At 41.8% G+C, this 25,754-nt stretch overlaps 2 protein-coding genes across 2 annotated transcripts; both read left to right on the forward strand.

Annotated features, from left to right (window-relative positions):
- Positions 1-4,994: 4,994 nt before the first annotated feature.
- Positions 4,995-13,890, forward strand: LOC113569202 (microfibril-associated glycoprotein 4-like). The gene is made up of 5 exons (XM_035535181.2): positions 4,995-5,044; positions 5,262-5,462; positions 5,931-6,027; positions 7,044-7,211; positions 13,397-13,890. Exons 1-5 carry the CDS (start codon positions 5,039-5,041, stop codon positions 13,651-13,653), a joined length of 729 nt encoding a protein of 242 aa, XP_035391074.1. The 5' UTR covers positions 4,995-5,038; the 3' UTR covers positions 13,654-13,890.
- A 337-nt stretch (positions 13,891-14,227) lies between these two features.
- LOC145652064 (uncharacterized) lies at positions 14,228-25,152 on the forward strand. Its single transcript, XM_081701432.1, has 5 exons — positions 14,228-16,349; positions 16,486-16,686; positions 22,340-22,360; positions 22,441-22,675; positions 24,061-25,152. The coding sequence occupies exons 2-4, from the start codon at positions 16,489-16,491 to the stop codon at positions 22,630-22,632; spliced, it is 411 nt and encodes a 136-aa protein (XP_081557558.1). The 5' UTR covers positions 14,228-16,349; positions 16,486-16,488; the 3' UTR covers positions 22,633-22,675; positions 24,061-25,152.
- Positions 25,153-25,754: the final 602 nt, after the last annotated feature.

Genomic DNA, 25,754 nt, shown 5'->3' on the forward strand with positions numbered 1-25,754 from the left:
CTGGAAGCAGCACATCCAAGAGAAAAACTATGAAATAAAGATAAAATATTGTAAACATCCTGTAATCCTTGCTGCTTAAAATTTAAAAAAGCCTCACAGAACTGAAAGGAAGAGCCATTGTAACTAGCACTTAGTAACTGATTCCCTTCTGGTCCCTCTTTCTAATTTTGTTGTTCATTTCATCAAGCCATATGTTCCTAGACTCTACTGATGTTAGTAAAATGTCAGGAATTAAAGCTATACCTGGGGATAATGGTCAATTTCAATGTGGAAAGTGTTTATGCTAATATAGCTCAAGAGAAAGTATTAGATGTATGAGGATTTATCTTCAAGTTCAAATTCAAAGAGGTTTTATTGTCATTTCAGCTATATACAAGTACACAACAAAAACGAGACAGTGTTCCTTCAGGACCATGGTGCAACACAAAACAACAGTGCAACAGACAACATGCTACACAAGTGCAAACAGTCCAATATAGTGCAAAAATGTCATTAAATAAACATTAAATAAACAATAATAAATACAGAACAGGACAAATACAAAATGAGTAGACAGTGCAATTATTTAGTGCAGTACACAGTACTGGGAATATGTAAAGTGAGTTGTGCATAGGAGTCAGTGACATGCTACACTGAACATAGCAGTCACCGGTAGCAGCCAGAACAGTTCAGAGTACAGTGCTGGTTTAGTACAGTACTCTAGCAGCAGGTAGGATAATGTGCAAGACTGCAACAGGAGTGCATAGTTTATTTGTGTGAGGTTTGACTTCAGCGCTAGTCCGATGCAAAACAATGTGTGAGTGTGTGTATAGATGTGTGTGTGTGTGTGTGTGTGTGTGTATGTGTGTGTGACTGTGTATAAGCATGTATAAAAGTGCCGATTTTGGAATCTGAATTGGAATTGGAGTTAGCCAGAGTTCAGGAGTCTAATGGCTTCTGGGAAGAAGCTGTTGCACAGTCTGGAGGTGCGGGGCTGGATGCTGCAGTACCTTCTTCCAGATGGCAAAAGGGTAAACAGTTCATGTGAGGGGTGTGTGGGGTCTTTCACAATGTTGGTGGCTTTCCGGATGCAGCGTGTTATGTTGATGTTCGTGATGGAGGGAAGAGAGACCAGAGAGACCCCAATGATCTTCTCAGCTGTTCTCACTATTCTCTGGAGGGTCTTGTGGTCAAAGACGGTGTAGTTCCCAAACCAGGTAATGATGCAGCTGCTCAGGATGCTTTCTACAGTACCTCTGTAGAAGGTAGTGAGGATGGGTGATGGGAGATGGGCTTTCCTCAGCTTCCGAAGAAGGTAAAGACGTTTCTGGGCTCTCTTGGTGGTGGAACTGGTGTTCAGGGTCCAGGTGAGGTTCTCCGCTATATGAACACCAAGGAACTTGATGTTCTTGACGATCTCCACTGAGGAGCCGTTGATGACACGGTCATGACACGGTCGTGTCATCAGCGAACTTGATGATGTGATTCGAACTGTGCATCGCTGCACAGTCATGAGTCAGCAGTGTGAACAGCAGAGGGCTGAGTACGCTGCCCTGGGGAGCACCAGTACTCAGTGTGGTGGTGTTGGAAGTGCTGCTCCCAATCCAGACTGACTGAGGTCTACCAGTCAAGAAATCCAGAATCCAGTTGCAGAGGGAGGTGTTCAAGCCCAGTAAGCTCAACTTTCCAATCAGATGCTGAGGAACAATGGTGTTGAATACTGAACTGAAGTCTATGAACAGCATTCTGACGTAGGTGCCCTTTTTATACAGATGTGTGAGTGCCAGATGAAGTGTGGTAGAGATGGCATCATCTGTAGAGCGGTTGGAGCGGTACGCGAACTGCAGGGGGTCCAGAGAAGGGGGAAGCTGGGTCTTGATGTGTCTCATGACGAGTCTCTCGAAGCACTTCATGTTGATGGATGTGAGTGCGATGGGACGGTAGTCGTTGAGACATGACCGTGGGCTTCTTAGGCATGGGGACGATGGTGGTGGTCTTGAAGCATGTTGGGACCACGGCGCAGCTCAGAGAGATATTGAAGATGTCTGTCAGGACATCTGCAAGCTGGTCAGCACATTGATTTCCCTCCTGTTGAATTTATCTGGGAATTAGCTTCTTTAGTCTTTAAGCTAAATTATTTCTCCTTTATAGGAGAAGTAGTTATTTTAGACTAAAGGGCACTTCTATGAGATCTACATTTGCTCTGTAATGTGCCTATCACTATATTTTTTTGACATAGAATTAAATGGATTTGATAACTAACAATTCAGACACAGCCAGATGCTTGCAGATTAAAAAGGTCTCAGTTTTATTTTGAGATGGACACTTCATGCAGCAGTCAAAAAACAAGAATGGGTCAGAACCTGAACTGTGTGATTACCAAAACCAGGGAGAGTCAGAGAATAGTCCAGGACAAAAGCCAGTAAATCATACATCTAGGCAGACAAATCCAAAAGAGATATAGCAAAACTAATAGCAAGTAAACAGAAGGCGACAGGAATAATGCTTGGCATACACTATGGAATTCAGTGGCAATACTTTGCAATGAGTAAGAGAACCAGGAAGGTATAAATAGACAGTGTGAATAAGCTACAACTGGAGTTAATAGTCCAGTGATGACGATTTGGTGAATAGGCGATGATTGGTTGGGTGTTCCTCTGGGGTGTAGTGATCCAGGGAAAAGAGTGGCATGAAAATAATAATAATCCTTTTTGTGGAAAAATCTTTACTGGTATCAATATTTAAATTATGTCATTTGCCTTTTTCATGGAAAGCATGAAAAATTATACGCTTAATTTAATTTCTAAATGGATGTCATCCTGATTGAAAGTTTTGTTAAACTTTTTTCCCCCAACAATGAGTGTCCATCCTTGACATGTGGATTGGGTTACATAATGATAGCCTTATTTCCACATTATACAAGAAAGAAACAGATTGCTACAGTTTTCTTTTAGCCAGCAATCTTCACCCTAGTGCCCTAAAATACAGTTTACCAAAAGGTTTTATAGACTGAAACGTTTCTTCTATGCTTACATTTTTTTCTAGAGAGAGCAGCAGTATGAAACAACACTTTTGAAACAGCTCACTGTGTAGCGGAGGCTTATAATACTGATTTCTCTAAATCTAGACCTGACCTATTTATATATGTGTTACCACATATACTTCAAATCGTTCATAATACAGTTTTGAAACATTGGCATATCCTGACCTCAGTTCAAGCCTTTATTGAAAGATTCATGGATGCGCCTCTTATTGTTTCCACTGAGAGTACACTTTGGATGGCTCATGGCAGTCTACCTGACACTGTCCTGACCTCTAGCCATTTTAACATGTTCTTGCTTTAGGATTGCACCTACCCCATTTCTCTTCTCATACACACCATGATGGAACAGTTGGAACCCTCCGATGTTCCTGGCTTGGCTTCCCATCCACCTGGTCTCATACACACAGTATACACAGTCTCTCCCTTTGTCACTCATGGTGCCAACATTCAAGGACTCTCACCTCCACCTTCCTGTCCCTCCCCTCTGCCTCTGGACACCCCTCCCCTCTCTTTCTCCTTCCAACAGTAGCACGGTCTCCACTGACCCCTTCTGACCAACAGTGTTGGTGACAGTCACGGGAACTTGGGCCTCGACCGATCTGGTATGGAAATATGATTGATGATCTGCATGTTTGATTTGGCAGCCTATTTATGCCGGATGCCGGATGCCGGATGCCGTTCCTGATACAACCCTCCCCATCCTCATTGGAACCTGTGCTGAGAATGCACTGGGCTGTGTCATATTATAATCTGTCCAAAACAAAACTACACCACTTAGTTGTTGGCTATAATATTACAGAGGTAGACATCTTGGATTATTGGAATTGCTCTCTTCCTTTGAAAACAAAATTGTTTCAGAAAGCTCAAAATTATTTGGGTGCAATGGCTTCTACTTCCTGCTAGATACAATATCTTTGCAGCTCCAGTGAAAAACTAATCAAGGAACTGCATAGCAGCATCCTAATCTGATACATGATTGAATGATGTATCTCGGTATCTTTGCACTTAAATAAAATTGGTGGTGAGTGATTTGTTTTTATAATCTTATTTAGAGTATAAAAAAAAATCACTGTTTTTATTTCTGGCATTTTTATTCTGGAATGTGTTTAGAAAGCACAAAATATTTGACATAAATATGAATTGATTAAAAAAAAGTAGTCTTTGTTTACTTACAAATAAATAATTTACTAAAACATTTTTATTTCTACCATTGAATGGATTAATTTGTTTAAAAGGTGTTACAAATTTAAGAAAAATTGCTTTTATAAATGTATAGTTGTATAAATGTATAGTTGTATATGTAGTTAATGGGATGAGCACAATCCTTTGTGCTATAATTTTTGTGTGTAAATGTGTGTCTTTAAGGCTACCACAATTGCAATGTTGCAATCACGAAACAGATATGTTGCAAGAGACTCCACAGAGATTTAGCAAGGTCAAAACATCTGTTAACTGTGCAAGTGGTAAGCAAATACTTCACTCTGACCCGAGAACGCAGGATGTTTGTGTGTGTGTTTGTGTGTTAATATAGTGTGCCTGCAGCTAAATCACATGTCCACACTCCACCCATGATGTCTCCACTTACAGGAATTTCCTTAAGAAATTTCCTAATGCTGGCACACATGCTGTAGTTAGGAGGGGTTTGAGGGTCAGTCAGGGTTTATAAGCATGTGAGTGAGAACACTTGAGACAGTGAGTGAAACGCTACAGGTGAGTTACACTTAGACCCTTAATGTACATGTTCCAGACACTTTCCTACTGTTTTGTGTAGTTTCGAAGGTAACTATGGTAACAAACTGTACCTCTCATAAATAAAATCACTTACAGGCAGCAGAGTTTACTTTACAAAAGGTATTAAAATACTCTAGTGGACAAACTGAACAAGGTTTGGGGAAAAAAGTGTGTTTATGTAACAATATTTCTTCATGTTAAATGGACTATCTGATTAACCCAGTCATTTAATTTGACTAACATCCAGGTCCAGACTGCTAATCTCTACTTTAGGCTCAAACTGAAATGACAGTAGGTCACATTGTCTTTGCATCTTTCAAACTGCATATTCTAATCTGCTCATTACCTGCCATATTCAAATATTTAAATTGACTTCTAATAAAATGTTACAAATTATTTTAAAAACATTTCTTATTAAAAAGGTTTTATGATTGCCTTTAATCAGTATGCACATATGCAGTTTTATTGATTATTGTATTTCTAAGTCTGCCTGTATGTCTTTCCTCAGGACATAGTCTTTCTGGCTCTAGTGCTCCCCCTGCTGGTGGGAAGCACCCCTGTTTCTCAGGAAACAGACTGCTCTGATGTCTATGCTAATGGACAAACTCTGAGTGGAGTGTACACCATCTACCCTGCAGGTGACACACCTGTACAGGTGTACTGTGATCTGGGCTATTTGGGAAGCCAATCAGAGGATGGGAGATGGACGGTATGTTAGAATGTGTCTCTCCATTAGAGTACAGACTGGATTTCAGTGCACATCTAATCCAGTCATTATAAATTAATCACCATGCTTGGTTATTACTGACATTGTCTTACATTGTATGAAATAAGCGTAAGATGTCACTGACAGAGGTACTTGTTAACTTAAAAGTTTATAACTTACAATGGCAAAAATGTAAAACATTAAAATGCTTTAAAAGTACATTAAAAGGATATTAATACAAAATTAGAAGAAGAATCTGATGGAAAAAGATAAAAAGATAATATTTAGTATTTATGATTGCTACTTATTAAATTGCTGCTTACTAAATTGCTGACTGTTGTATGTGTTGTTGAATTTTTATGTACAGCAGGTCTTGAATTTCAGCCTTTGTGGGAACCATGGCTGGTAATGATTAAAGATGTATGGTTAAAATAAAGTTATAATTATGAAATATTAATGTCTTTACCCTAGGTGTTTCAGAGGAGAATGGATGGAAGTGTGAATTTCTACAAACCATGGAAGCACTACAAGAATGGTTTTGGGAACAAGGATGGTGAATATTGGCTGGGTAAGCACTTACAGCAATGTGTATCAGGGAGAAAGGGACAGATCAGATAAGGGACAGAAAAGAAAAAATATAGATATTAATTAGATTGACAGAGCATTATCATTAGTTTATTGCCCTGTAGGCTTGTAGTTTCTATCTCCAGTTAAACTTCACTAAATCCCTCTTGCAGGTGGGCATATATTTAGCTTCACCCCATGGCCCAATAGAAAACTTCACTTTGTCTTCCTGCTGGTTGCCTCTGTTATGTGGCGGCGGCCTTTTAAAGTTCCGTCTTGTGTTCCACGTTCCTTGTTCCTCGTTCCTCCTTCAGGTGGTGTGTGTTGTGCTTCATTCGCCACAACAAATGGGCATTGTTATGTTATTGTGCTGTGCCTTTTATAAGCCCTTTTCGTTTCCAGGACGGTCGTCGGTCATTAAAGTTACGTTGGTTAGCTTTTGTTATCATTAGTGCACTTTTATGGTTTTTCTTTTTGGTTCGTTGAATTGAGCTCTTCGCTTGGAGACTCGCAATTGCTTGCTCCTTTTTTTTCCCTACATGTTCTGCACCCATGACATGACTTTATACGTTACAGGAAAGGGCCAAAACACCAAGTAATTATACTTACTGCGTTATCATTTCTGCTTTAAAATTAGTGTAAACATTTCCATTGGATCTGTACATAAATACATTAATTAAAATCTTTCCTCCTGGTAATATATACAATATAACAAATAAATAAATTGTGAGTTTTTAAGGTTTTTTTAAAGTTTTTTTTTAAGTTAGCAAACCTAAAAAATGTATGTGAAATGGTGTTAACATTTGATCACATTATGTAAAGTCATTTGTCTGATTAATTTTTCACTTGAATAATCACCTCTGGTAAGATTTATGTATATTAAACTAATAAAAAATCTGGAAAAGCACAGGAAGTTCTTACAATAAGAAATTAAGTATTGCTTCTTATATAATATACTTGCATTTTCACATGAAGCTTCATTAATAACCTTTAAAACATGTGTATGTCCTACACCCTCAGGATTAGAGAACCTCTATCAACTCACACGCAAGAGGAAGTATGAGTTGAGAGTGGACCTGCAGGACTTTGAGGGTGTGACGGTGTACGCCCGGTACTCCTCTTTCTCTGTGGAATCTGAAACTGAAGGATACAAACTCCATGTTAGCGGCTTCATCAATGGAGGAGCAGGTGGGTGAGGGTGAGAGAAAAAAAGTGGTTGAGGTTTAGTTGTTTTGCTTTTAACTTACCTATTAAGACATAGTTCACACTAGTTCACACAAGTAAATTGGAAAACACATGAGAGAGAGAGATGGAAATAGAGTAGTATGGATGTTGATTAGTTCAAGGGCATAGTTATGTTCTACTTTTCATGTTTAAGGCCCAGACCACATACACAGCATACTATCCCGAGCGAGAGTGGGGAGATATATATATACACATACATACATTCCCCACTCACGCTCTAGGAATCTGCTGAAACCATTCTCCCACTTTGAGGATCACAGCCCCTAGTGCTCCAATTACCATGGGAACCACAGTTTCCTTCACCTTCCACATATTTTCTAGCTCTTCTTTCAGCCCTTAGTATTTCTTGAACTTTTCATGTTCCTTGATCCTGATGTTGCAATCACTTGGGATCGCCACATCTATCACTTCAGCCCTCTTTTGCTGTTTGTCCATACTATGCCCAGTTGGTTAGCCAAAACCATCTTGTCTGTCTGTATTTAAAAGTCCTACAGGATCTTAGCACTATAATTTTCCACCACCTTTGGGGGTATATCCCACTTCCAGTACTCTGTTCTAAGTGCAGATGTTTTTGAACACTATATCAGCCACTTGGTTTTGTTGTTCCATGTACACCCTGCCTGCTGGCATCTTGCACCCTGCTGTTTTGAGCTGGATTGTCTCAGGGGCATTTTTGCACAGCCTGCCTCTGGGGGCCTGACTGGTGTGGTATATTCCAGCCTCTACTGAGCTCATGTTTAGCAATTGTTCCTGTGTTGCCCTGATTAGTGCCTCTGTGCTGTCTTTCAATCCAGTCTTTTCCAGCCTTTGGAAGGATTTCTCCACTATCTGCCAGTGGTACATACCATGCAGGTGTTTTTCCTCCCATGATGGACCCTGCTCCTCCTCATTTCTGTCCTCCGTGGGTTTCTGCTGTCTGAGTGACTCACCAAGCACTTCATCATTTGGGGTCATTACCTTGGTGTATTCCTGGATATTGGTTGTTTCATCCTGGATAGCGGCTCTAGTGCTCACTATTCCTTGGCCACCCTCCTTCTGCTAAGTGTACAGTTTCAGAGTTCTAGATTTTGAATGTCTAATGGATGGAACCCATCCTGAACTGTTAACTGAAGGTCAGACTGTCCTGATCCTGAAGGACCCCAAGAAAGGGTAAGTTCTGTCCAACTACTGTGCATTAACCTGCCTCTGTACAACATTGAACCTCCTATAAGGCATCACTGTGCCTAAGATAAGTAGGCACATACCAGCTGCTGGTCACTTGAGACAGTAAGACCAGCAAGACCAACCTGTGCACTGCTTGGCTTGATTACAAGAATGAATCAGTGTCCTACACATGAATCCTGGAAAGCTTGAGGCTGTATAACATCAACAGGAATCTTAGAGACTTCATCAAGAATGCAAGGGAGCTGTGGAAGACAACCCTAGAGGCCAACCGCAAGCCAATAGCATGGGTCACCATTAAGTGCAGGATTTATCAATGAGATACTACTGTTCTGCACTAGTGTGAACCCACTCAGTGAAATCATCACCAAGAGTGGCTACAGATACCAGCTATGGAATGGAGCAACTATCAGCCACCTCCTGTTCAAAGATGACATCAAGCTGTATGCCAGAAATGAATGAGACATTGACTCACTAATCCATCTTACCAGGATATACAGCAATGACATCGGAATGTAATGAAGACTGGATATGTGTGATGGTATGGTTACAAGGAGCGGGAAAGTGGCTAGAACAGAGGGGCTCACACTACCAGAGGGTAATATGGCAGATGTTGAGGGTGGCTACAAGTACCTTGGTGGAGAAAAAAAAAATTGTATGTATATGTGTGAAGTACACATACTTGTGCAACCAAAGTGCTTCTGAATTAGTAGTTGGTTCCACCTCCTCCTACTACTAATTCAGAAGCACTTTGATAAAGTGATAAAGAAGGATCTCTGTCTGAAAGTTACTGTAAGGCAGGAGGGTTGGTGAGCGAGGGCGAACACACATGCGACGTGCCAGCGTTATGCAAAAAGGGACTAACCTGGAATGCCATAATGAATGTGACAAATAGAATAGACTAAATAAATAATAGGTTTAATAACAAACAAACAAAACAATCACAGAACAGAACCAAAGACAGACAGCATTAATGGGTAAGGCAGCATAGACAACAAACAGTGAAAGTACAATAGTGGAGCAAACAGCAGAGAATTAAACAAGGAAAGCAATAGTGACAGTGAGGGTAACTAAACAGGGAGCGCGGGGAGAAAGTACATAGAAACGAGGAGCGAGATCAAATGGGAAAATACTAAACATATGCGAGTGCAGAGCTAAGACAAACGGGATCTTACCAGAGACACAAACATGAGCGAGGACAAACGAGATCTAACTAAACACACATTACCAAACCAATGACCGACCAACAAGAGATGCAGGAATGGGGTATACATAGGAATACAATCAGGGACAAACTAGGAACAGCGGGAGACAAAGGGGAGCAGACATGGAACCATGGAAACTGACATAAACCCGGAATTGACTAGGTTGCCCAGGAAATGGGGAATGCTCCGGGCTGTGGACGTGACAGAACCGCCCCCTTATCATGTTACTCCTGAAGTGTGAAACTAACCAAATTGGAAGGGACAGAAAAGAAGTCAGAAGCCGGGAAAAGACAAGGGACAAACGAAGGATCAACACGAGCAGTAAGCAAAGGGGCAGAGGGTGAATACCAGGAAGCAAAGGGTGAATACCAGGAAGGCGATGGGACCAGACGGTATCTGCGGGAGGGTCCTCAAAGCCTGCGCAGATCAGCTAGCCCCGGTATTCACCGACATCTTCAATCTCTCCCTGACGCTCGGTATCGTCCCGTCCAGCTTCAAGCGGTCCACCATCGTCCCCGTCCAGAAGAAACCTCGACCCTCCGACCTCAATGACTACTGCCCTGTCGCCCTCACATCAGTCGTGATGAAGTGCTTTGAAAAGCTAGTCAGAGACTTCATCACATCTTCACTTCCAGCCTCCATGGACCCACTGCAGTTTGCATACTGCTACAACCGCTCCACTGACGATGCAATTGCACATCTGCTCCACACTACACTGACTCACCTGGACGAAGGGAGGGGAAATTATGTTAAAATGCTATTTGTCGACTACAGTTCAGCATTTAACACTATCATCCCCTCCCTACTCACTATTAAGTTGGGAGATCTAGGACTGCACACATCCCTGTGGGACTGGATCTCCAACTTCCTAACAGACAGACCACAATCAGTACGGGTGGGCAACTGCGCCTCATCCACCCTCACCCTCAGCACTGGAGCTCCTCAGGGTTGTGTCCTAAGCCCCCTGCTCTACTCACTGTACACCTACGACTGCACAGCCACTTCCAGCTCCACCATCATTGTCAAGTTTGCTGACGACACCGTTGTCATGCGTCTGATCTCGGACAAGGACGAGAGGGCCTACCTGGAGGAGATTAAACACCTGGAAAACTGGTGCCAGGAAAATAATCTCCTCCTAAACGTCAGTAAGACAAAGGAGCTGATCGTGGATTGCAGCAAGAAGCAGGAGCGGCACTACCAACCTGTGAGGATCAGTGGAACCACGGTGGAGAGAGTAGATAGTTTCAGGTACCTTGGAGTTCACATCTCGCAGGACCTGTCCTGGTCCTGCCATACCAACTCCCTGGCAAAGAAGGCTCGTCAGCGTCTTTACCACCTCAGATGCCTAAGGGACTTCAGACTGCCCTCCAAAGTACTGCGGAACTTCTACACCTGCACTATCGAGAGCATCCTCACGGGGAACATCACAGTCTGGTTTGGGAATAGCACCAAGCAGGACAAACAAGCACTCCAAAGGGTAGTGCGTTCAGCAGAGCGCATCACTCACACGGAACTTCCTGACCTGCAGACCATCTACTACAAGCGGTGCCAGACCAAGGCCAGGAAAATTGTGAAGGACCCCACCCATCCCAACAATAGACTCTTCTCTCTGTTGAGGTCAGGGAGGTGCTTCCGCTCCCTGAAGACCAAGACAGAGAGGCTGAAGAGGGGCTTCTTCCCACAGGCCATTCGGGCCCTGAATCAGGGAAACTGATAAACTGTGGGGACCACCACCACCACCATGTAACATGACTGTATATCTGTACATCTGTATATATAGATTTAGATTTATACTCAATTACCCTGTTACACAACAACTGTAGATATGTTATTATACAAAATGGATCTGTACATTCTGTAGATTGTGTACATATATACCAAACCATATACATTGTACATTGTGTATATAATCATAATATACATATATTGTACATACATTGTTAATATATTTTTGTACATACATAGAATATATATATTTATCTGCATATATATATTTTTCTCTATGCACCCCTGTTTCTCTTCCTCAATTTGGGCAGAGCACTCTCCACCATTTCACTGCGCGTTATACTGTGTATGACTATGTATGTGACGAATAAACCGAACTTGAACTTGAACTTGAGAGACAAAGCGAGAGGCAGACAGAAGAGTAGGGACCGGTCCAGGGCCAGGACTATGGGCAGGGTTCTGGACAAGATTAGGGGCACGCACAGGACTCGGGACCAAACACTGGACAGGAACAGGGTCGTGACAAGCGGGGGAACAGGAAGCTCCCCCGTGACAAGCGGGGGAACATGGTTGCTCCTGGAAGCCCTCCTGCTGCCTCCACCGCTGGGTTCCCGCCCTCCCCGCCCCGGCCTGTGTCTCCTGTTCCCTGTATGCCTCTTATTTCTCCATTGTTGCCTGCTCCTACTGCCCCGTTGTTTTTGCCTTCTCCGTTGCCTGGTTTTGTTTTTGCTCCTGTTGTGTTGTCTGTCCGTGTGTCCATTCCAGTGCCCGTGTCTGTTTTTGTCTTTGGCCTGCTCTTTTTTGCATTTTTGTACTCCTTGTCCTGCCTCCCAGCACTTTTCTCGCTTTTCCCTCAGGCTGTTTCTGTTGTGTGTTCTGTTTCTGCTCCTGCTTCTGCGTCCGCACCTGCTGCTGTTTCTGCACCTGTTCCTGTTGCTTCTTTTCCTGTCACTCTTGTTCCTTTGGTTCCTGTGTCTTTGCCTGCTTTTTCTCCTGGTTCTTGTCCTGTTCCGGTGCCTGTTCCTCGTCATGCCCCTTGTTTGGCTCCTGTTTCTACTCCTGTGTCTCGTCTGGGTCCTGTCCCTGTTCCGCGTCTTGCCCATTCTGTTCTAGTTGGTGTCTCGTCCTAGTCCTGTTTTGTTTTGGTGGTTCTTGTTTTTGCGCAGCCCTGGTGTTGCACGCTTTGGGGGGGGGGGGTTACTGTCATGATCAGTCCCTCCCAGCTTCCATGTTCCGTGTTTTCCCACTCTTGTGTTTTTTAGTTCCATTCCATAGTTTCGTTTTCTCCTCCCCTCGTTTGAACACCTATCCCTCGTTTAGTTCATGCATTTAAACCCTGTCTTGACCCCTGTGTTTTGGCTGTTCATTGAATGTGTTAATGGTGATGAATGTATGTTTAAACTAATGGTTGTGAATGTGTTTGTATGGTTGGTTTGTACTCCATGTATCCTAGCCAACATCTTCGTGTTTCTTAGCCCTGAGTTTTCTTTAGCTTGCTTCTCCTGTTTGCCTTCGTGTGTTTGTTAATCATGTATCCACGTACTCTCCATGTTGGTAATATGACCCTGGACCGTTTTAGTGACTCTGATTTTGGATTTGCCCCTATTAAATCTCGCTCTTCTCCACACATGCGTCCGCCTCCTTACTGCTCAATGTTACAGAATGAACAGCTGGAGACAAAGGGGAGGAGATGGATACTGACGTTAACCCAGAAGTGACTAGATTGACCGGGAAACAGGGAACGCTCCGGTCTGTGTATGTGACAGTTACTCACCTGGAATTTCCTTCTTCGTATATATATATATATATATATATATATATATATATATATATATATATATGTGTGTGTGTGTGTGTGTGTGTGTGTGTGTGTGTACAAAATCAAGAAAGACCACATACCACATACAAGTACATATGTCCACATATTTTAGGCCCTATAAATATCTACTTTTATGTTGATAATTGTGTAAAGTTATTGTTTTGTAAAGTTTTGAATATAGAAAGTATGTTTGTACATACAGTTCCACTTGTGTGCAGGTGACTCGCTGGCCATAAGCAATGAACAGAAGTTCTCCACCTTCGACAAAGACCAGGACTCTAACAAGGATGGGAACTGTGCTAAGTTGTACCTGGGGGCATTTTGGTACAACACTTGCCACTCTGCTAACCCCAATGGTATTTATCTGTGGGGACGTGATGGCACCTATTTTGCCATTGGAAATGTATGGTACCATTGGAAAGGTTATGATTATGGTCTTAAGTCCATTGTTATGAAGATAAGACCTGTGGCTTAAGTCCTTGTGACACCCTAATTTATCAGACATGGAAAGGAATCAATTTATCAGACATGGAATTAGACATAGTGACACATTATATTGTCCTGTTTTTAACACTGATATTTGAAGATATACACAAACTTGTAATATTTGCATGTAATGAATTTTGCTTTGTCCATTGAAACAAGTGTTCATTGTTTCATTATACTTTTCATTATTTGTTCCTTATTCATTTGAAATATTCATCCTATTCAATTCAGTTGTCATTGTGTTTATTAGAAATCTGAGCCATTAGACAAAATATATTCAAGTAAGTAGTTTGTAACTTCTAGAAAATAAGAAAGGAATTAAGTTGATTATCCAATTGCTCCACCCATCCTAGGGTTTGATGCTTTATGCACAAACTTTATTCTACAACCATGAGCTAGAAATTGGTAATAAATATTTAAAGATTTTCTTGGGTTAATTGATTCGTGGTCCTACAGGAATACTTTCCCCCCATTTTAAAAGCAAAGGCTATTGAATATGCAAGAAACAAGGCATGCCATGTCTCCAAAATATATGTGGGGTGTTGGAACCCCTTACTCAGTCTAATCTACAAGGTGTGCAATAAAGATCCACAGAAAGGGGCAACCCCCACCCCCCAAACCTCTTTGAGGGGAGATCAAGTCTCAAACTGTAATGAATTAGCCTCTGACACAGAAGACGGATCGTTTATTAACACAACATAGACATAGACAACAACGGTGGCACTCACATATAACATTTATGGGGAACATGACTACACACTCAACACATCACAAGGATAACCTACACATTATTAAAGACAATAGAAACAGGTGTTACCACTTACGCGACATAGCGACAATGACCAACGGGGAGCATAAACTGACCGGGGTTTAAATAAACAGACAAACATGTGATATTAATCCGTGTATGCAATCCCCAGGGGGGCGTGGTTACAAATGACACACACGTGAATCCCCCTGCACGTGGTGGGCCGTACCACGTGACTCATGGGAAGAGGCATATTTCATGACAGAACCCCCTCCCAAGGGTCACGGCTCCTGAAGCATCCCAATCCAGGACATAGAACTCCAGGCCACCGTGCACACACACACACACACACACACAGAGACATTGCACTGCTATGCCCGGTGCCCACCCAACACAAGAGTCCCTGCCTCTCTCGGGGCAGTCCGGTACGCTCTACGTGACATGGGGGGGAAGCAATATTCGACGGTGATCCCTCCCCAGGGGCTCCTTGTCCCAAATGGACATGCGGGGGTGCACGTCTGCCCCAGTTCCAAACGTGCCACCTTCCCTAATGGTTCTCCTTTTGCCTGCTGCTCTAGGAGTGCCCCCGAGGAACTCTGAGCCATTAGACAAAATATATTCAAGTAAGTAGTTTGTAACTTCTAGAAAATAAGAAAGGAATTAAGTTGATTATCCAATTGTTTTGGGCAGACCTTTCCAGTCCTCCAGGTGAGTCCACAGAAGCGGAAGAACCCGGGCTCTATCCTCCTTGGCTGGAGACCTCGCCGACTCCACCTTACTACCCTCACTGCAGTCCTCATGGATCACCTTGGCTCTCCATGGCCTCGGCTCGATAGCCCTAGGCCCGCCGCAAAAATTTCCAAGGGGCGTTTCTCTCCACCTCCGGAGTTTCCGCGACCCTTGGTCGCGGTACTCTCTCCAATCTCCTGAGATCCAGGCAGCAGTTTGGGACGTGCGTAAGCAACTTCTTCCGGGAAGTCCGTTAATTGCCAAGGGAGTAGCATCCTGTGGTGCTTGGCCATTCTGTAACATTTGCTCATGGGGGGAGGAGCATTCTGTGACAGTTCTATTATTTGGTTTCTATATACTTTTATCAATTTTAGTAAGTCATTATAATGCACCAAATGATCAGAATAAAAATGTTTTTATTTAATTGTCAAGTATCTCACAAGTGGATTTTCTGACATTAAACCAAAACATAACTAAAATTATATTTATAAAAGTATTTACAAAAATTATACAATATTAACATCACAATTTACTGACAGTATGATTAACTTGGTCTGGAACTCAATCAAGTTGATTGTGCTTCATGAGACCAACCCCAGGTCTTCATAGATCTGGAAATTTAAACAAATTGAAAGATAACCCAAATTACCACAGCTCAAACACAGTGTCATCCTCACAGGAAGTTCCAGTTTCCCAATGCTGGCACACGTGCTGTAGTTAGGAGGGGTTTGAGGGTCAGTCAGGGTTTATAAGTATGGGAGTGAGAACCCTTGAGACAGGGTGAGAGAAACACTACAGGTGAGTTACACTTTTACCCTTAATGTACATGTTTCAGACCATTTCCTATTGTTCTGTGTAGTTTTGAAGTTAACTATGGTAACAAAACCTTTCAGATCCTGTTCTACTGTGTTTGGTTTCACTACTCAGTGTAGTCCTAAAGGTGGCTGTGGAGAATGTGATGGAAATGAAGTGTACATCTCAAGCTAACATGACTTGAACTCGCAGGTTGAACGAGGCAATATATGAAGCAATATGGCAATATAAGAGACTATGGTGAACAAACTGAAAAATGTTGCTGTGGAGGGCAAAAATATGTTTATGTAACAAGTCCATATTGTTTCTTCATGTTAAATGGACTATCTGATTAACCCTATTGTTTGCAGTGACTGCCATCCAGGTCCAGACTGTGAATCTCTGCTTTAGACTCAGTAGGTCACACTGTCCTTTTATTTTTTTAACTGCATAATTTGCTTTATTGCTAAAATGCCATTAATTAACACAGATTGCAAGATGCAATTATATTGTTTGTTGGATACTGTATTTCTCTGTATGTCTTTCCCCCAGGACATGATGTTTCTGGTTCTAGTGCTCCCTCTGCTGGTGGGGAGCACCCCTATTTCTCAGGAAACAGACTGCTCTGATGTCTATGCTAATGGACAAACACTGAGTGGAGTGTACACCATCTACCCTGCAGGTGAAACACCTGTACAGGTGTACTGTGACATGGGCTGTTTGGGAAGCCAATCAGAGGATGGGAGATGGACGGTATGTTAGAATGTGTCTCTCCATTAGAGTAACTACAGTATTGATTTCAATGCACATCTGATCCAATCATTAGGAAATAATTACCATTATTGGTTATTACTGTTGTATATCACTTCAAACAAGGGTAAGAAATCACTAATTGAGGTGAATGTGATAGAAGTTATATATACAGAACACTTATATTACATTTACCTGGCACTTTTATCCAAAGCAACTTACAATTATAACTGAGTACAACTTAAGCAGTTAAGGGTCTTGCTCAGGGGCCCAACTGTTCCCAACTTGGCAGTGGTGGGGCTTGAACCAGCAACCTTCCGATTACAAGTACCCTAACCACTGAGTTAACACTGCCCCAGTACCAGCCACAATAGCGCACCATAGCCAGGAGTCCAAAAAAGCAAAAGTGCCTTTGCTCTGTAAGTCAGAGAAATTAGCTGGTCAGTCCTGGACATCTGGCTGTGCTCTTGTGCACCAGCTTGACTTGTTCTCCACTCCCTGATTGTGCATCTGTCCTTATGATGATGCACGACTTGGAAAATACACTATGGGTTGTTTAACATGTACGGAGGGAGAAACAAATTCAATGCCAAATTTAATGTCATTTGAATTCACAACAGTTGCTATGATTTTCATTTAGTTGGCCCAAATCAATGAGAAATAAATGTTTAATGGCACCACCCTTGTCTGTGTTGCTCCCCCAAAGTATCATCTGTTTGTTTTTGTAGTCATGTGCTCTCTGTTGTCCCTCTCCTTGCTCCAACCACCATTACTGCCACGCCAGATACTCTTCTCACCTGTGTCCAGTTACTCTCTCGCTCGTCTCACCTGTGTCCAGTTACTCTCTCGCTCGTCTCACCTGTGTCCAGTTACTCTCTCGCTCGTCTCACCTGTGTCCAATTACTCTCTCGCTCGTCTCACCTGTGTCTCATTGCATTTCCTGTTTCACCTATGTATTTATTCCTCCTGTTTCCACTGCTTTCTGTCAATTGTTGCAGTCATGTTGAATGTATCTGCTTTACATTAATTTTTGTTCAAATGTCTTTGTGTAACAGATTTGAGCCTGCATTCTGCTCCTTTTAAGTGCTACATGCTAATCACAGTCACAAGATGTCTGTTAGACATTCACAATGCTAAATGTTTTAGCGGACACCTGGCATCTGGGGCTAAAGGGGAAATCCATGACATTTGGGCACGAATATGATTATGGGGAATGTAGTCCACAGGAGGCAGTCCACATGACACATTAGATCAAGTATTACAAATAACTCCTTCATAAGATATTTCCTTGATAGAAGTGCATTAGGAAATAAACTTACATTAAGAAATAAATAAAGATACAGGCATGCCATTAAATGTCATCTGTTTACCAGGAAAAGTGCAAGAAGACTTATTTTTATTATCAGGAATCTGGATCAAGTTAAGTCTCTTCAGTTCAGGTTATGGTATTATAGAAGCCCATTGATTATTATATATTATATATAATATATTATAGATTCGTATATATTATTGTAACGATGCCCAAGTGCCACAGGGCGTGAAGCAGGATGCACAGACTCTCTCGACGTGGTGAAACATTTAATGACACAAACATTTAGACAATGGTGGCACTCACACGTAACAGTTATGGTGAACATGAAGACACTTGTGTAAATGATTAACATAGGCTAGACAAACATATACAACGGCTAGACACTAACCTGAATACAAACATACAACTTCAGACACTAACAGGCAGACAAATAATAACCAATGGTGAGGCACGCACTGACGGGGGTTTAAATAGACAGACACACATTAACACGTAACCCCGTACAGGTGCGTGCCTTCACAGGGGTGTGGCTACAAACATTAGTGAACCCCCCTGCACACGGAAGGCCTTACCACGCGAGTCGTGTTGGGGAGTGTCCCGTGACAGAACCCCCTCCCAAGGGGCACAGCTCCCGATGCGTTCACTCCAGGACTGCGAGCCCCAGGCTGCCATGTACACATAGTATGGCTTTGCCTGGTGCGCACCCAACATGAGGCGGGCTAGGAACCGATGTCCCGGGAGAACTCAACAGGAGGGAGGAGGGCAGGATCTCTGCCTCCTTTGGGGCAGTCTGCCATGCCCTTCGTAACATGCGGGGGGGAGACACTCCCTGATGGAGACTCCTGCCTAGGGATGTGTTTCCTGATGCTTTCCCCTTCCAGGATAGCAAACTCGAGGGTGCCATACACACACGCACACAGTACGGCCATGCCTGGTGCCCACCCAGCACAAGGCGGGCCAGGAACCTCCCACCTGGGAAACCCTCACAAGACAGGGAGAGAGGCAGCGCGCCTGCCTCTTTCAGGTCAGTCCTACAGTTTTCCCACAGAGTGATGTGCCTACAAAAACAGACAGACAATGGGCGCATACATAGATAGACAAACGCGCCTTCACATAAACACTTTCGGCGCTGTGCTGCAGCACCTGCAGTCCACGCAGGTGCTGTAACCATGTCCCAAGCCTCGAGGAAAACGCGGGGGTGCATGTCCACCCTGGTTCTGTCCGTGCTCCTCCCCCGAACGGTCCTCCTTCTCCCAGCCACTCTAGGAGCGCCCCAGAGGTGGTTTGCTTCCGAGGCTTTGAGCGGATACCTCCAGTCTCACTGGTGAGTCCGCTGAAGGGAAGGTACTTGGGTTTCAGCCCTGCCCTCTGGAGCTCCCATTGGCTCCACCCAACCGCCCTCTTTACAGTCGTTGTGGGGCACATCGGTCCTCCTCAGCCGGGGATCGATATCCCCAGGGCCCCCCCAAGAAATTCCTGGGGGTGTCCCCTCCACCTCAGGAGTGAATGCAGACACCGGTCAAGGTCCTCTCCCAAATATCCACGGATCCAGGCGGCAGTGCAGGGAGTGCCTATGCACCTCCCACTAGGAAGTCCGTCCCAGGCTGAGAGAACTGGCATAATTAGAATAAATAAACAGGTATGGACTGTGTGAGGAGTTGGTGGGATCAGCATCGGTAACCGTGAGATTGCGATGCAGAGAGCAGTAGGTCATATCCAAGGTCAGAACTGGTAGGCAGAGTCCAGAGTGATCCGAAGGGCTAGGAGACAGGCGTAGTCTAGGGAGGAAAAGGAGGTCGGTAGCCAGGAAAAGCAACAGGGGAAGAGAACGCTCGGTAGGCATACTAGGAAAGCAATACTTGGCAAAGTGGCCCGGGAGAACGGGAGGCTTTAAAGGAAGCAGATGGAGATAAACAGGTGTTGCCTATCAGTACTCAGGAGAGGGGGATCTAGGCCTGGCTGTGGTAAGACTAGTGGGCTGGAGTGAATTCGTCATATCCTAGAAATGGCCAAGTTAATGACTTACTTACTTAATTATGTGTATTTTCGCACATCCTTCCAGAAAGTCCAGTTAGAGCAGTCTGGGTTTGTGGGAAGTCACCCAAATACTATATTTTAAGACCTGTTAAAGGTATTATAATTGATAACTGATGACAGATGACTGATCGCTGATGTGAGAGGGACAATGACAGAAAAACAATGCCATACGAGAAACGACTGCGATATGATGTGATATTTTCTCTTGACGTGAATACCTTTGTTTGTTTTTGGAGTCATTAGTAATTTAACCTGGGGTGTACAGATGCAATCTAAATCTCAAAACATTCACTGTACACCATGTTTCCTCATACTTTAGGAGATTCTGTTTAAGGTTGATTTAATTTCTGTGCTTTTGTTTTGTTTTACTTTAATCAGCCTAATAATTCCAATAAAGAAATATTTGAAAATAGGGAGAAGCATATCATTTGATACAATACACTGCGTGGCCTGCTGTAACGTTGAGCAGTAAGGAGGTGGACTTATGTGCAATGTGGAGTGAGATTTATTAAGGGCAAATCCAAAATCAGAGTCATTGTAGTAGTCCAGGGTCATAGAGCACATTCAAGTAAACAATGAACAGCCAAGACACAGGGCACAAGACAGGGTTTAAATACATGGACTTAACAAGACTAGAAACAAGGGACAGGTGTGGAAAATCAGACGAGGGGCGGAGAAAATGAAACTACATGGAACTAAACTACACACAACAGCACCTGCTGTCCTCCTCCCGTCCCTGCATCTCTTCTGTAGATAAACCCTCCTCTGGGTCATAGCCTTTCTATCGCTCAGTGCTTGTGCCTGTGGCTTTATGTAAAATAGCCTTTCTGCTCTTGAAGCTTGTAGGAAACCCTCTTAAATTCTGCTGATGGGATGGATTTCTGAACATCTCTGCCTACATGCAACATGTTGTTCTAGAAAGGTCACAGAGTTTGTCTTCATAACCGAAAGCAATTTTCAATTTGCGTGTCGAGGAATGTTGAGTTTGTGACACCATGCAACTTAATACTACACTAAACCAAATTTTGGCACAGCTAATCTTTTGACTCATTCTGTACACAGTGTGATTTGGAACAGCAGAGCTTGTCAGAGTCACGTTATCTGGAAATGATAAATTCCATCTAATTACGCATTAGCACAAGACCAATAGCTAGCTTGTATTGTAAGGGAAACTTGAACACAACTTTGTAGAGACACTTCATTAGGGGGTAAAATATAAAGTTTGCAAAATAAACTAAAACTTTAAACAGGTGTTTAACTGTCTTGAATGTGCTATTCCAACCACAAAGGCAATGGGAATACAGCTGCAGTGATGGATCCAGGGCTGTGCACTGACTTGCCGGAAGTTAACTTAATTTATGTGATGCACAATATATGTGTTAGCTTGGTTCTGATTGCAGACCAGTCCTTCTAAGGTCAGCATGCTACATTAGTGCCACTTGTGTGGCAAAACATAATCTGACCTTCATCATCTAATCTCTTTACACATATTACACTGTAGAAGACCTTCAGTAACAGATAATCCACCAACAGATTTGTTTATGAGCTATTTAGCGACCACTCCCTGTCTTCCAATCACTTAAAACCCTTATTGAAATTATGTACCATGATAACTCTAAGGTTGTAAAATGACAATGCATGCAAGAATCTACTCTTAAATCCACCTCATGAACTATGTGTGCATATTTACTGAAGCTGGAATGCTAAAAATTGTGGTCACAACCTGACACAAGAGTCTTTGAATCGCAGGCTCTTTGCCAGCATAGCAAAAGACCATATATAAAATAAGGATGCATTGCTCTGTACAGCTGAACGAGAGAAGATCTGTGGAGTGAGAGAAACTGTGGACTCCTTAGCACAAATCTTGCTAATAAAATAACATATAACGATTGATCTTCTGGATAATATATGACCAAGTGCTAATATCCCTGATAATTACATTTATTCAACCAAACATATTTAATCTTAATTACAAATAGTTTGAGTGATATGAGCATACCATGGTAAATATGTGAACTTCCACAATGGTTTCTCTGACCATTGGTCACATAAAGGTGAAATATTATTATCTGACAAAATTAACAGTTTAAAGCCAGTTTAAATTATAACCATTCTAATTTTGTGCTATAACAATTTACATACAATTCAATAAGAATGTAGTTTATCTTAATTAGTCATTATATTAGAATTATATTCTAATTATATATTATAGTTATAATAATTTTCTATTTTCCATAAGAATGTAATTTAAGTCTTAATCACAAAGTAATTAATTATATTTATTTTTTTATCTTCCTTATTTTTCAGAAGAAAATTGTTACAGATATGGTAAGTTTATATAATTTCCCACTGAAGTTCATTGTTGTCAGAAAGACATCTCAAAACCTCTTTGTTTTCTCCTCTGTCAGCGGCTGCTGCTGTGTCTAGTGCTCCCCCTGGTGGCAGGGTCCGTCCCTGTTACTAGAGGTGCCCTGCTGCTGGATTGTGATGACATTTTCAATACATATAATAGCTGCACAAACAAAATCAATGGCACCATCAGCAGGGGGATGTACACCATCTACCCAGTAGGGCCTGATTCCAATGCAGATGTACTGTGATATGTCATGTAATGGAGGAGGTTCTGACAATGGCAAATGGACTGTAAGTGCAAACATTAAACAAAGTAGACATTAAATTAAATGACTGAGCATTAAATAATCATGTGTGACTGAGCATACTCTGTTTTAGTATGATTGCAAATACTAGTGAGATAATAGGCTGTTGTAGCTTCATGTTTTGTGTACTGAATGTTTCTTGTTCCATTTTTGCTGTACTGCTCAATCTAATCTCAGTTGATTCAGCAGAAAGGTCATGGTAGTGTGAATTTATACAGGCCCTGAGCAGATTATAAAAAAGGCTTTGGGAATGCAAGTGTAGAATTCTGGCTAGGTGAGAGTCAGTAAGTTACTATGGAATTGTGTGGTTAAAATTAAGAAGCAAAGAAATACATTTTACTGTTGCTTCATCTTCAGTGTAGTTTTTGCAATATTCTGAAGACTGAAATATGTCAGCTTGAAGTGATATCAATACGAAACAAAGTACCTCAGTCATGACAGTAATGTTGCTCTCTCAATAACGGTTGAGAGGCTGAGGATGAACACATGCATGGAGTGATATTGCCTTGGAAGGAGTATAGATCATCAGAGTCAGAAAGATCGTATGAAACCATGACAAGAACATGGAAACAGACAGACAGGATTAAACAAATAATTAGAAGTTTAAGAGAACCAAATGTATAGAAATGAACTAACTCAACAAAAGACTAGAACAGGATAGGGCTGGGTATGAGTATCAAAAGGAGTACAACAGCAAACAAACAAAACTAAACATAAGAGAACAGATAAAAACTAGAAAGGCAAAGTTTGTGAACTAATTTTAAGTTGGCTTGACAAAGCGGCTAAAAATGGGGAAAAGGCTGTTTGGCTGATAATGTTTTGTCATTTTTCATAAAGAAAAAACTTTTTCATGTTTCTTGACAATTTTACGGTATAGCTTTGGATATGGCTACAGTCATGTGAACATAGGACTCGAGAGGTCTATAATGAATGAGCTGAAATTGTTTTATAATTTGGCTGAAATTCATTATATTTGGTCTCCAACAGACTTTAAAGTGCAAAAATATAAACATTTTATTTCTCTACTGCTGTAGAACACCTGAACAAGCAAATAAAACCCTATGTCCTGTTTTTTAGAAAACATCAATACAGTTGAGACAACAGTTTTGCATTAAATACACTTTAGTTTATCTGATTATCTGATTAAATTCTGCTGAAAAAATCTGATGTTGCAATTTAGTTTAGGGCATTTAACATACCAATCTAAATAATTTGATCTTGTTGTTGTCATGGTTGGTCAGCCAGTTAGGAGGGGAGACACACCTACCCCTGCTAAGGACTACACATCGCACCTGCCCCATTCACAATCCCCTGATTACTAATTACTTTCACCCATTCCACATTCACTCCCTGCTCTATTTTATCCCCCAGATCCGAGGAGACGGAGCTGCACATTAGCGGTCCTACTATGTTGAGTCGAACCACGCATGATCAATTGTCTAGAGGAAGACTAGCTTCTCTGTATAGGTTCCGTGCTTCCATCGTGGACTACCAATGAAGAATAAAGATTACCTCTCTGCTGACCCGCCTCTCGCTTCCATTCACCCGCCGCCGTCACAGTTGTTTTGTATTTTTGTTTGTTTGTTTGTTTTTGTTTGATTATTCGGTCCAAATGGTAGGACTGGACAATTTATATACTTGATGACAAATCTGGGGCACTATGAGAGTGTAAATGACATTTTAAAAAGGGCCAAGCCTTTGCCCATTACTTCAGTTTCTATACTGACTCTGAGGTCAACAGCTACCAGCTGCATGTAACCAGCTACACTGATGGAGGAGCAGGTGAGTAAAACACTAAAGCCCTCAGCTGTACCCATTGATATCTACTTTCAGTCCCACTTAGCTGGCACCTGTAAGGCCATCCCAGAAGGTGCCAGCAACCAGTAATGCAAGCAACATTCATTAACTTTTTTGCACATTTACATTGATTGAGAAGTTAACTTTGCACAAATTTTAACTTTGCAACACATATTTAACAGATTACTGAGTCAAATGAAAAGGTGTTCAGATTTCACGTTATGTAAAATTATCCCTCTGTCCAAAATGTCCTGTATCTCAGGACGCCTTGTGTATTTCCCGGCAATTTTAAACAACTATGTTATTCTGGCACATGTCATCAGACTACAGAGAATCATGGTTGTTTGTTGAGAAACCTGTCAGGATGCCAAAATTGCAGCTAAATGGTGCATCAATCTCTGCACAATGCTCATTATATTATTCCTACCTGAAAGTCAGTTTACACTGTTGTTAAAATACATTCTTGTTAAAATACTGTTAAAATCATATGTACTAAAAAATAAATGTATTCTGCAGATTCTTTGTCCTTCTTGATGGGGCAACCATTTGCAACCTATGACCAAAGTCCATATGGTAGCTGTGCTAATGATTATAATGGAGGATTCTGGTACACCTGCTGGTGGTTGTGGTATGGCTTTCTTTACAATCACAATGGCAGGTACTACTGGGCAGATACAACTCCTCCAGGTTCATATAATGGAATTGTGTGGAGCACCTGGAAAGGTGCCTACTACTCCCTGAAAAGCACGCAGATGAAGATTCGATGAGTGGCTCTCAGATATTACAGGCTAGCCTTATCTGTTCAGAGCAAAACCAAGGCCAGTTCAAATGTCACGTATGAAATTAGTAAATTCAATTCGGTTAATCTGACTTTGATAATGTGTACTACTGTAAAATATTTAATTTGACTAATAATGCGTGTCTGAATCTGTACTATGTATATCTGTGTCAAGGCAGGGTAAATATATAATGTGACATATCTCTCTGGGGTAATGTATACTTTTGTCTTAAATATTTTTCATTCAATAGTTTAAATTGTATTATTGTGATTTGGAATCTCAGTCTCTTAATTTTAAATAACCACATAAAAATTAAGTAACACTAAAGTTGTTATATCTAGGTAATTCATTACTGTGGTGTGACAGATACTCCAAAAAGTTAGCAAAATGGTGTCTCTTATTGTCAAGATGCCTTGACAAGTGTGCAATAAATAGTTATTCAATAATTTTTTTTAATTCTTATTATTTTTCTGTCAGATTCATGACTGC

Source organism: Electrophorus electricus, chromosome 18 (genome assembly GCF_041902795.1).
Source record: "Electrophorus electricus isolate QZ-2024a chromosome 18, ASM4190279v1, whole genome shotgun sequence".
Taxonomy (NCBI): Eukaryota; Metazoa; Chordata; class Actinopteri; order Gymnotiformes; family Gymnotidae; genus Electrophorus; species Electrophorus electricus.